Source organism: Arvicola amphibius, chromosome 10 (genome assembly GCF_903992535.2).
Source record: "Arvicola amphibius chromosome 10, mArvAmp1.2, whole genome shotgun sequence".
Taxonomy (NCBI): domain Eukaryota; kingdom Metazoa; phylum Chordata; class Mammalia; order Rodentia; family Cricetidae; genus Arvicola; species Arvicola amphibius.
Window position 1 is genome coordinate 80534737 of NC_052056.1, and position 12286 is coordinate 80547022.

Consider the following 12286-nt stretch of genomic DNA (forward strand, 5'->3'; position numbering starts at 1 on the left):
GGGCCCACGACGACTCACTGGCAAAGGCTCCACGTAGAGGATCAGGAAGTGAAGTGACATGGACAAGCAGATGGAGCCCACGAGCCAAATGTTCTCCCAGGGGGGCATCCTCAGCAAGGACTGGTTTTCAGACAAGCTACAAGACAGGAGACAGATGACTTTACCAGATGCAAGGCTCATGTCAGGGACACAAAGGGGGCTCGTTAGTACGGCAGCTTTGGCAACTCACGCTAACCGAACTCTAAGACCTGGATTCCCCGCAGTGGGGAGAACTGTAGGCTTCAGTGCAGCAGGTCTATCTCAGCTGGCTCAAAGCTGCTAGCAATGGTCAAAGACAGTCATTTGGAAACTTTGTCAGTGGGCTCAGCTGGATGGAACCTCTTGTTTTCTCAGAGGTACAGGCACAGCGGAGACTACTGGTCCCTTTCTTAGACCCTGCCATAGCAGGAGCTTGTGGTGGCAAGAACTTGCTTAAAGCTGTCCTTTTCGGGCTACAGATGGCTGAGGGGTTACAAGCACTGGCTGCTCTTCCAGAGACCAGGGTAAATTCCCAGTAGCCACATGGCAAGTAACAACTGTGTGTAACTCCAGTTCCAGGGGTCCTGACACCCATGGCAAAACACCAATGCACATAAAATAGAAATTAAACAAACAAACAAAAAACCCCATCCTTTTCTGGGAGGAAGAGCTTTACCAGCCATGACCACCCATAAACCCTCAGCCTACAAGACTTACTGACCTGTTGAGGGCATTACACATCTCTATGGTTACTAGAACAGAAAGTGCCATTGTCATTGGGTATGGGGACTCAAAGATTGCACAATCCACTCCATCGAAGTCTGGGTTGTCCTCTTTACACTGTAGAAAATGACTCTGCAAACAGAAGTTCAAACACATTCCATCAGCCAATAAACTTCCCTAACCCAGATACCCAGTTCTATACCCCAGCACCAACATGAGGACAGCTCAGCAAAGGCCTGGGTCTCAGAGCCGCCTGAGGTAACTGTTTACCTGTTTAGCCCTAAGATGGTCCCACACCACAGAAAGACCAAAGGCTTATAAGAATTCACTCTACTACACAGAAAAGAAAAAAAAAAAGAAATTTGGCTAATACCAGCTGGTAGAAGGACACTCTTGGACCACCATCAGCGGCGATGAACCACCATGCAGCAGCACCTACAGTTGCAGCGCCTACATAACCTGGAAAGAAACATGACGGTGCTTACACACGAGAGGCTGTGGACAGCACTGTACACTGCAGGTTAACACAGAGGCCAGAGCAGCTGACCACAGACAGGGTGTTTCTGCTCTAAAGCAACCAGGCATCTCTGGAGCTTGTGAAGGAAAGTTCAAGCTGAATTCAAGCCAGGCTCTGCACAGTATGTCAAGAGCTAAAAAGCAAGCTCCAAGACACAGGTGTACAGGTACTCCCTATTAGGACACTCAGCATGAGGGGACACACCACTATTTGTAGGTAAATTGATGTGATCTTGTTGGATCCTATGTAGCTGCTTTGTTTCATTCCTGGCCTAGCAGAACCCTTCAAAGGAACTACTGGTCTAAGGCAGAGGCCATTTCTCATAGACTATAATTCAGAAAGTCTATTGCAAAGGTGAGAATGTGTCCACCTCCTGTGATCACAATCACCCAATTGTAGACACATATTTGCTAACCTGGAAATTACAAGGGTGCCCAGGGCGCTGGTTAAAAGACAATAGATGGGGAACTCCTTTACAGACAGGGGTTGGGGTAGTGTTGGCTTTTTCAAGACAGGACTTCTCTGTGTAATAGCTCTCGTTGTCCTCAAACTCAGCGATCCTCCTGTCTCTGTCTTCTGAGTGCTGGGATTACAGACATGGGCCACCACCCAGCTACGGAGGAAGGTTTTTGCAAAAGCCAAAATCTAACTGATCTCCAAAGGTCACCTGGTTCATGAGACCAAGGCCAGAAGACTGGCAAACAAGCTGCTCAAGACCACTGTGTTCTTTGAATCGAAAGCAGTGTATGCATTATGCAAACAAAATGTCTTCCTGTGGATCCCAGGGCAGTGGTTTCACTTCTCTAGCTTGGCTTCCCTGTGACTGAACACAGAACTAGCCTCTGCTAGTGGACTCCACTTGTTCCCTTGGTGGTAATTATCCATTCATATCAGACTGGAGCTCTAAAGAGGGAAGGGCCCTGACCTGTCTTGATGCTCAAAAAGGACTGAGGAGGCTTTGCAGTGACCTGCACTGCCAAAGGGCACCCCCAACAGGAACAACAAACAACTATACTTACAGCCAATAGCCAGGTAACGGAAAAAGAGCCACCCACTGATCAACGGTTCTTTTGGGTTCCGGGGTGGCTTGTTCATGATGTCTAGGTCTGGAGGGTTGAACCCCAGCGCAGTGGCAGGCAGACCATCTGTCACCAGATTGACCCAGAGGAGCTGGACAGGAATCAAAGCCTCGGGAAACCCAAGGGCCGCAGTCAGGAAAATACTATTTCCATCCAAGGGAAGAAGAGAAGGAACTCAGTGACGTGGGGGAAACGATGGAAGCCTCCTCTCTCCCCAAACCACAAACAACACATATAACATATGTATCAACATTCACTCTAAAACCTAAAGAGGACCAAGACTTTTGTGATTGTAAACTACCGAGGTAAACTAAGTCCACCCACCCCACCCCCGCCGCAAGACAGGGTTTCTCTGTGTAGACTAGGCTGGCCTGGAATTCTATTTCTCGTCTCTGCCTCCAGAGTGCGTGTGCCACCATGCCCAGATTAATACCTGTGTTAAGGAATATTCTCTAGACACTGAGCAGCTGTAGACAAGCACCATGAGACCTTTCTCCACTTAAGGCTAACAACCAAAGTTGCCACAACAGAAGCAGCAAACTGAGAAAGCCCAACACCCCAGCCCTGGCCTTCAAAGACAGCACAGTCCCAGTCAGGCACCCACCAGACCACTTCCCCAACGTTGGAGGAGATGAGGTAGCGGATGAACTGCTTCATGTTGTTGTAGATGGCGCGACCCTCCTCTACAGCAGCCACGATGGTGGAGAAGTTGTCATCTGCCAGGACCATCTCAGAGGCAGTCTTGGCCACTGCAGTACCCGAACCCATGGCAATGCCAATTTCAGATTTCTTCAGAGCAGGGGCGTCATTCACACCATCACCAGTCTGAAAGGGAAGCCACAACTGATTCAGACATCACCATGTGGCACACCGCTGGGCAGAGGCAGACAGCAAAAGGAAATGGGACAGAGCAGTAGCTGGTGTCGAAACCCTTTACTAGGAACACGTAAAAGCAGTTCAGTAAGCTCACCAGAGAGGCAGAACCAAGAGGATTGCATATCTGCTTGGAATGTCTTACACCAACACTCAAAACCCAAGAGCTATCTGTGGTATGGCCGCATAATTTAAGGTCATTTACACACTTCAGAAACATACTCAAATACTAAATATTGTTTATAGATTAAAACCACAAACAAACAAGCCGGGCGGTGGTGGTGCGTGCCTTTAATCCCAGCACTCGGGAGGCAGAGGCAGGCGGATCTCTGTGAGTTCAAGGCCAGCCTGGTCTACAAGAGCTAGTTCCAGGACAGGATCTTAAAAATAAAAAAAAAAAAAAGCTGCAGAGAAACCCTGTCTTGAAAAACCAAAAAAAAAAACCAACCCACAAACAAACAAAAAACCCCAAAACACCTTCTATTTTTAGAGACTGGATTTCATTCGGTAGCCTAGCTTGTTTCAGTCTCCTAGCGCCAGAATTACAGGCACCATCACTAGATGGATCTACTCTCTCTGTGCCATGTGAACCACTGCTCGTGTCTGAAATCTTACCATAGCTGTGATCTCATCAAAGGACTGAAGGAACTCAACAATCTTAGACTTGTGGGAAGGTTCAACTCGAGCAAAACAGCGGGCATTCAAGCAGGCATCTCTCTGGGCTGAGGGGCTGAGCTCATCAAACTCCCGTCCTGTAAAAGCCTTTGATGTCACATCCTCATCCTGCCCAAAGATACCAATGCGGCGACAGATGGCCACAGCAGTGCCCTTGTTGTCCCCAGTGATCATGATGACACGGATGCCTGCTTGCCGGCACAGCTTCACAGAAGAGGCCACTTCGATCCTGGGAGGGTCCAGCATGCCCACACAGCCAACAAAAGTCAGATTGGTCTAAAGTGAGAGAGACACTGTGAGTTCAAACAGCTTATCCCACCTTTAGAGTCCTGGCTGCCCTTGCTACAACTTTCTGCTTGCCCTTGACTGAAGCAAGGCCTCACTCTATCTAGTGCTATAGACACTTGCAGCAGTCTTCCTACCTCAGTCTGCCACCTGTTCGCCTCCATGATAGAACTCGGGACTGAACATGGGTTTGCTCATGCTCAGCAGTGTTCTACCACTGAGCCACACACACCATCACTCGATTATTTTTGAGAGAGTTCACCCTTGTCACCAAATTATTCTAGTCTAAACTCTCACATTCTGTAAGAAATGTATCCAGGGAAAAAAACCCAAAACAATATGTTGAAGTGGCAGTGTCAGGGCCATAGCAAAACTCTCACTGTTACAAACCCTGACAAAAATTATGATCTATGGAGGAAGTGGAAATAAATCTCAGCCTGTGTATTTTTACCAATACCTAACAAATATTTTTAAAATGTAAAATAAGTTGTTAATGGATACTAAGCTTTATAGGCTTGTCCTGAACTTGTCTTGACTAGTCTACTCTGAAAGCAGATAAATAAATAAGTCCTTTTTCTGTCTGAAGCAACAATCTAAAGACAGCCTCCCCAGGACATCTGCCCCTGGAGGCAGCACAGGCTAGGCAGTGACTGTGCTGGTGCAGGTACCTCATACTTGATGAAGTTGGCTGAGTCTTCCAGGTGCATCTCCTCTCTCCTCAGTGGGTTGTCATGAGTGGCTAGAGCCAGGCACCGCAGCGTGTCGCTGCCACTGCCCCACTCCCGAACGACAGACATAATCTTCTGTTTGACACCAGGAGTCATGGGGACCTTGGTACTTCCAACTCGGATGTGGGTACATCTGTCAATGACACCTTCAGGAGCACCCTGAGAATATGAGATTCAGGTAAGTAACTGCATCTGCCTGTTTACCTGGTGAGAAAGCCTCAGTCTGTATGGTACTTGCCTTCACAAACATCTTGCTCATGGATGTCCGGCTTGGTTTATTTGGTGTACAATAGACAGACATTGATTTTCTATCACGTGAAAACTCTAGAGTAAATTCCTTCTTCATCAGCTGTTTTATGACCTGCAGAAGATCAGAGATGGATCACTGTTGGATCACTATTTCTAGACATTCCACCCGTTAGGCACTCATCATATGACAACTCTAGTCCTGTTTAAATATCTTTATCGTGGTGGGTCTTTGGGATTGTGGCAGAACAAACAGTAGTGAACAAAACTGCAAGTCCGTACCCTCATAAAATGGGAACAGAGCAGAACATAACACTACTATATACTGAATGCCACAGAGAAAACTGTGCAGGAAGACACTGTTGGGCGCTAAACCCTGGCTATTAAGAACTGTCTGAATGCTGGGCGGTGGTGGCACACACCTTTAATTCCAGCACTCAGAAGGCAGAGGCAGGCAGATGGATTTCTATGAGTTCGAGGCCAGTCTGGTCTGCAGAGTGAGTTCCAGCCTGGTCTACAGAGTGAGTTCTAGGACAGTCAGGGGTGTTACACAGAGAAACCCTATCTTAAGGATCTCCTAAATGCTAATCTAGACAACTCTGCATTGACAACACCTTACCAAGTGACTGCAGGTTATATCATGTAAAGTTAACCACAACAGGCATGCTATTTTTTTCCACCCATGAATTAAATATTCTAAATAATACTGGGAGGTCTCGATAGCTGCCAATGCCCATTTTAATCTCAGAGTTAGTTGACAAGATTTTTTTTTTGTAGTCTTCATGATTTCGAGGGTTTATATTTAAGTTATTGAGCCCTGCTTCATAGACCAGCAGTATTTTCTATTCTTGAATGGTAGCACATGCCTTTAATCTCAGCAGAAAAGTGGAAGCAGGCAGGTCTACTTTCAGGACAACAGGGCTACATAGACAAACAATGCCTCACAAAACAAAACAACTACAAAAAAAAAAAATAGAAAAAAGAAAGATAACAAGTAGCAACAAATATGTTTCAAATCATTACTGATTTTTTCCATCTGAGTAGTCATTAGGTCGATAATGTGTTGAAATCTACATTTCTAGTTTTTTAATTTTTAAAAATGATTTTATGGGCTGGAGAGATGGCTCAGAGGTTAAGAGCATTGCCTGTTCTTCCAAAGGTCCTGAGTTCAATTCCCAGCAACCACATGGTGGCTCACAACCATCTGTAATGGGGTCTGGTGCTCTCTTCTGACCTGCAGGCATACACACAGACAGAATATTGTATACATAATAAATAAATAAATATTTTGAAAAAAAAATAAAAATAAAAATGATTTTATGTACATTGGTGTTTTGCCTCCATGCATGTCTGTATGAAAGAAAAGGATGGATGCCCTGGAAATGGAGTTACAGTAGCTGTGAGCTACCGCATGGGTGCTGGGTACTGACTGAACCCAGGTCCTCTGGAAAAAGTCAGTGATCTCTTAAACCACATCTCTCCAACATCCCCCTACCCCCAATTTAATTTTATATGTGAGTGCTTTGCCTATATGTATGTCTGTGTACCACACGTGTGTATGCAGACCAGAAGAGGACCTCTGATCCTCTGGAACAGGAGGTACAAACAGTCCTTAGTTGCTCTGTGGGTGATGGGAATCAAATCCAGGCCCTCTAAAAGATCGGACAGTACTCTTAACCAAGGAGCTATCTCTTCAGCTTGAAAATCCACACCTGTAATTGTTGACTTGTTTATTACATTTAACAAATATAAACAACGTAACCCCTGGATTTAGCACAAGGTTATAAGGGACTCAAAGGAGGTTTTGCTGGACAGATAGAGTAAGAGCTTGATTGGGATGGGTTTGAGAACACAGGAGTGAAAAGGATGGCACATAACAACAGTTCTTTTCATCGAGGTAAACAAGTGTGATGTCAAATGAAAACTTAGGGCAAAGGACAGTTCTAAGTTTGAAAAGCATACAATTATTTTCTCTACACTGATGAGGAGCTAGCAGAGACAGAAACTGAAATGCAGGCAGGAGAGGCTGGGTTTTGCCAGGACCAAGGATAGCTTGCTCATAGCTTCCTTGGAGAAGGTAACCCTTGTGACATACCTGTGACAATTTACTAATATTTGCTGGGATTTGATTTTTGTTTTGGTGTGATTTGAATATGTTTGTCTAATGAGAGTCTTACTCTACAATCTATGGCAATCCTCCTGGACTTATTATAGATTCCTAAGAGCTAGGATTATAGGCTTGAGAGTACTTTACCTGACTATAACTGTCAGGAAATAAACGGGAAAAACCAAAGGTATAAACAGAAGCGCAAAGGTCAAGGAGGCAGGAAAGGAAAGAAAAGTGAATGTATATGGTAAGGCTGAGTAAGAAATAGTACACCAAGCTCAAATACTGACCGAGTTGCAGGCATTTGCACGCTCTATTTTAGATAGTCCCTTCAGTTCGGTATCAAATACATTCATCTTCTCTACCAGGCAAGTGAGAGCAGTCTCTGTAGCTTCTCCAACTTTCTCATACACACCCTTTGCCTACAGTGTTGAAAGAAGTCACTGTCAGTAGGACAGCCTGTTCCATGTGAGAAAAGACACTCAAGGTACAACCATGAGACACTACCATGTGCTTTCTCATTTAAAGTATTAGGTCATTTCAGGCCATTGTCTGATGAGTTCATATCCCCTGATAGGGAAGGCCTAACCTTTGAGAAAGAAAGCAAATGATTAACCCCATTATTTAAGTTTTCTCTTGGTTACAATTCTTTCACCACCAAAATATCCCCATAAGCTTCATGCGGTCCTCAAGGTTGTTTGGTAATCCATATTTAAAGTACAATCATTACCCCCACTGTCAGAAAGACTTCTGAGCTCTGGTCCTTTAAAGTAAGGGTGCATCTGTGGTCAGAACATCACGACAACTATTTATCTTATAAAATAACTGCAGTGCCCAGCCTCAGATCTAGGAAAGACACTGGGTTTTTTTCAGCTAGGCCACACTGAATAGAAATGGGAAATAAAATCAGGAACTTGTTTTTCAAAGGGAGGAAAGAAGATGGCCTTTTTTATTCCACTCACCCTTCTCTTGAGCTAGGGACAGGCCACTTTCCCACTAGGAGTCTTACCTCATTATAATCCAAAGCAGAATCATTACACAGAGCACAGATAGTTGCTAACTCTACAAGTCCGTCATACTGATGGCATTTCACTGGCTTATCATCTTTATGCCTATCAAAAAAGAAAACATTTCTGGATCACAGCTTGCTTCAACTTAAGATAACAAAAATCCCAAAGCACTTCTTTGTGTGTGGGGCTGTGGTTGTGTGTGTGTGTGTGTGTAGAGAAGATAAGAGGACAAATAGTGGAAGATTTTCTCCTTCCTCCATGTTGGTTCCTGAGATGGAATCCCCACTGCCATACCTACAGGCTTTTATACTCTGCCTCCCATATGAAACAAGATCTCAACCTTCATGTTCCAGGATAGAATTTCTGTTTCTCCTGCCTGAACCCACAATTGATGGGATGACAGGCACGTAACAGCACTGACCCAGCCTCCCAATGACGAAAAGTATGTAAGGTTGAGGGAGAACAGATTGGGAGAGATTCAAAAGAATTTGAATGACAGTTCTTTTGAAATTCAATGAGACCAGAAATTCTTACTGGAACTCCACCATGAGTAAGTGAAGAACAAAACAGAGCCCTCACCAGAAAACAGGCTTCAAAAAGTACTCTGCTCATAAAAATCTGAGCCACAGTCAGCCATCTTAGCTATAGTTCCTTTTGTGTGCATGTAGCCCAGGCTGGCTGTTATCTTCTGTTCTGCTACAGTGTTCATCACCATGCTCCAAAGGGTCAAAGCAAGGCTCCAGGTATGCTGGGCAAACGTTGGCTCTACCACTAAGTCGCAGGCCTGCCCACATCGAGATTTTCTAGACCCATCCTTTGTGATGGACCGAAACAACCAATGGCTACAGTGACACAGCGCAGTGCGCAGAGGATACGGTTACTCACACTTCCCCAATCGGTGCGTATGTTGATCCAGTTATGGTAAACTCATTAAGGGAACAAGTGTCTCCTTCAACTTTGTCCAGAATGAACATCTATAAAGAAATACAGAATACAATTCCTTACAAGATTATATATATATATATATATATATATATATATATATATATATATATATATATCTCAACAACCACTCCTGTCTAGAGTGACAACCCTGTCATTTAAATTGGCACTTTTAGTGATGCTCGCCAAGGCCCAGTCCCCCAGCACTACTCTTTCCTTATTGCTCAGATGACTTTCAACATAACCATCAGTGATGCAGTCTAAGACAACCCAACGAAAGATACAGGGACTCAGAAGTCAGTAAAAGATTAGGCTAAAGACTCTGGTTACTTTTTCCATTACACAGTCTTGCTTTAGAACCAGGCAGAAAAGCTCAAGTAAAAGAGACTAATTATTTTAGAGTCAAATAAATACTTGAGCAAAATAAGCTGTGGGAAGAATGAATCAGTGCTCCTTCCCCATCCAGGGGCTGACAGACCATAAAAGCACAGTCTAATGAGGAGCCTAGAAACACCCAAGAGTCATAAAGGACACTCCTTACTTACCCTGCAGACTGACATCTGGTTTGTGGTAAGCGTGCCTGTCTTGTCTGAGCAGATAACAGAAGTACAACCAAGGGTTTCCACAGAAGGCAAACTTCGAACAATAGCATTTTTCTTTGCCATCCTACGAGTTCCAAGAGCCAAGCAGGTGGTGATGACAGCAGGCAGACCCTCGGGGATGGCAGCAACAGCCAGGGCTACGGCAATCTTAAAGTAGTAGATGGCACCTCTGATCCAGGAGCCCCCGTGAACTGGGTCATTGAAATGCCCAATGTTTATGATCCAGACTGCAATGCAGATGAGGGAGATAACTTTGGAAAGCTGCTCCCCAAACTCATCCAGTTTCTGCTGCAGGGGTGTTCTCTCTTGTTCAGTTGCAACCATTTCATCTCGGATCTTGCCAATTTCAGTATTAACTCCAGTTGCCACCACCACTCCCATAGCTTTCCCAGCAGCGATGTTTGTACCCTAGGGAGAAGCAGAGGAAAACTGGTCCTAAGATTAACACCAACTTAAATACTGACTAGTATACTGACTGAATTCCACATAGTACCTGTTCACCCAATGGGACAAGACAGCTCTCCGCAACATGGAACCTGGTCTACAGACCCACTCTGGGTTTAGCAGTACTCCAACGTCTATAATCTCAAGCTCCATGCAGCTCTCAGCACTATACATTCTTTTATCTTTGTTTCTGGCTCCAAAAGTTGACCTCATCTATTAAGATGAGTAGTCAGCCCCGTGGGCTGTTTCAGAATCTCCACCCCAGCACCAGTGTCAGGTGAACTCATGTGGCCTGAGTGTTGGAGTGACAGGGCCACAGCCTTCTCACTGCACTGCACCTGCCATCAGTAGGGAAGTCCGTCCCTTGAAATACTACTCTAGTTTCTAAATACAAACATAGGCATTTCTGTAGTACTTGAAACAACAACAACAAACATGTATTTATTTTTCACCTAGGCTCACCAAATGGTGTGCCATGTTTGCTCTTTCCAAATACATACTTTTTATCACAGGCATAGCAGCAATGTCCACGTATTTGAAAGGATCCTTTCTAGGCTTGAAGACTTTCCTTGACAAGGTTACCTTTTCAGCTGTTACAGACTCTAAACACTTCTACCCTAGTCTTTTCATTAGCTGGCAACCAAAACAAAGCCACTTACGTCGCATATGTCACTATCGTACATGGTCTCTATTCTTGTTTCTTTGCTTTACTGCTAAAGACTGAACCAGGTAGGGTCACTGCTTCATCCCCAGCTATCTTAGATCTTGACAGCTGAGACACACAGTAAAGAGTAATTATCTTTTAGAATAACCAATTATCTTCTGAAGTCTGACCACTGAAGATGGCCGGCCACACTGGGACTATGGTGGTCTGAATAAAAACAGCCCCCATAGACCCAGGGAGTGGCAATTATTGGAGACATGGCATTGAGGTTTCAGAAGCTTAGGCCAGGCCTACTAGCTCACTGTCTATTCCTGCTGCCTGGGGATCCAGATGCAGAACTCCTTCTCCAGCACCATGTCTGCCTGCATGCCTCCACGTCCCTCCATGCTGAGACAAGGACTGTTTCCAAACAAAAGAACATTCTTAGATTGAGAAGCTTGGTAAAAGTTTAGACAAACTAGGACCTATCAAGTGTGAGACCCTGGGTTCAACTCCCATCATCCCTACCCCCAACATCTGATAACACTCACAGAAAAGAGCATGTTCTTTTTATCTTGATTGACAGCTCGTGGGTCAGGGACAGGATCAGTGTGCTTGATGACGGAAACAGATTCACCTAAGCAGGTTATGAGACAGGATGGTCAGCTGTTTGAAGCATACCCAATTTTGGTAACTTACCCACACCAACACATTCCCACTTTTTACCAATGCCAATGTGGGCAGTTGTGGTGGCACACAACTATAGTCCCAACACATAGGAAGTTGAGGCAGGACATGGACAGCTGCATGCCACCACGTGGGTTCAGGGGAAACTTGTGTGCTCTGTAAGAACAGCAAGTACCTTTACCTATTAAGGCATTGCTCCAGCCCAAAACTAATTTTAAAACTTCTCTAAGAAATTAATTATCTTTGAGAGGGTTATGGTAGGGTGCCATACAGTGGGAGATAAAAGGCTTCAAAACTTGATTTTCCAACATGTACTACTTACCTGTGAGAATTGACTGGTCGACTCTTAGAGTTGTAGATTTGATGGAAGTTAATCTTATATCGGCAGGAACTTTATCACCAACTAACAGGTTTAAAAAAGGAAAAAGGCAGCTAACGTAAATAACTTTTGCAGTTACAGAAAGATGAAATTGCTTCCAAATCAAACAATTTTTAAAAACAAATACCTTGCATACAATTAAAAGTATACCTTTTTATTTATTTTTCGAGATAGGGTTTTTCTGTAGCTTTGGAGCCTGTCCTGGAACGAGGTCTGTAGACCAGGCTGGCCTTAAACTCACAGAGATCCACCTACCTCTGCCTCCCAAACGTCTGTGAGTTGGAGGACAGCTTGGTTTACAGAGCAAGTTCTAGGAAAGACTCCAAAG

At 44.6% G+C, this 12286-nt stretch overlaps 1 protein-coding gene across 1 annotated transcript in view; it reads right to left on the bottom strand.

Annotated features, from left to right (window-relative positions):
• Atp2a2 (ATPase sarcoplasmic/endoplasmic reticulum Ca2+ transporting 2) overlaps window positions 1-12286 on the bottom strand; it is a 44225-nt gene that overhangs the window by 4106 nt on the left and 27833 nt on the right. Inside the window, exons 6-19 of the mRNA XM_038344736.2 lie at window positions 11902-11982; window positions 11444-11529; window positions 9749-10213; window positions 9147-9235; window positions 8261-8363; window positions 7542-7673; window positions 5137-5259; window positions 4839-5057; window positions 3826-4161; window positions 2942-3162; window positions 2278-2480; window positions 1115-1200; window positions 740-873; window positions 19-136 (exon numbers count right to left, since the gene is read on the bottom strand). Coding sequence (XP_038200664.1) covers window positions 19-136; window positions 740-873; window positions 1115-1200; window positions 2278-2480; window positions 2942-3162; window positions 3826-4161; window positions 4839-5057; window positions 5137-5259; window positions 7542-7673; window positions 8261-8363; window positions 9147-9235; window positions 9749-10213; window positions 11444-11529; window positions 11902-11982 — 2396 coding nt within the window. The remainder of the gene's footprint in view (window positions 1-18; window positions 137-739; window positions 874-1114; window positions 1201-2277; window positions 2481-2941; window positions 3163-3825; window positions 4162-4838; window positions 5058-5136; window positions 5260-7541; window positions 7674-8260; window positions 8364-9146; window positions 9236-9748; window positions 10214-11443; window positions 11530-11901; window positions 11983-12286) is intronic.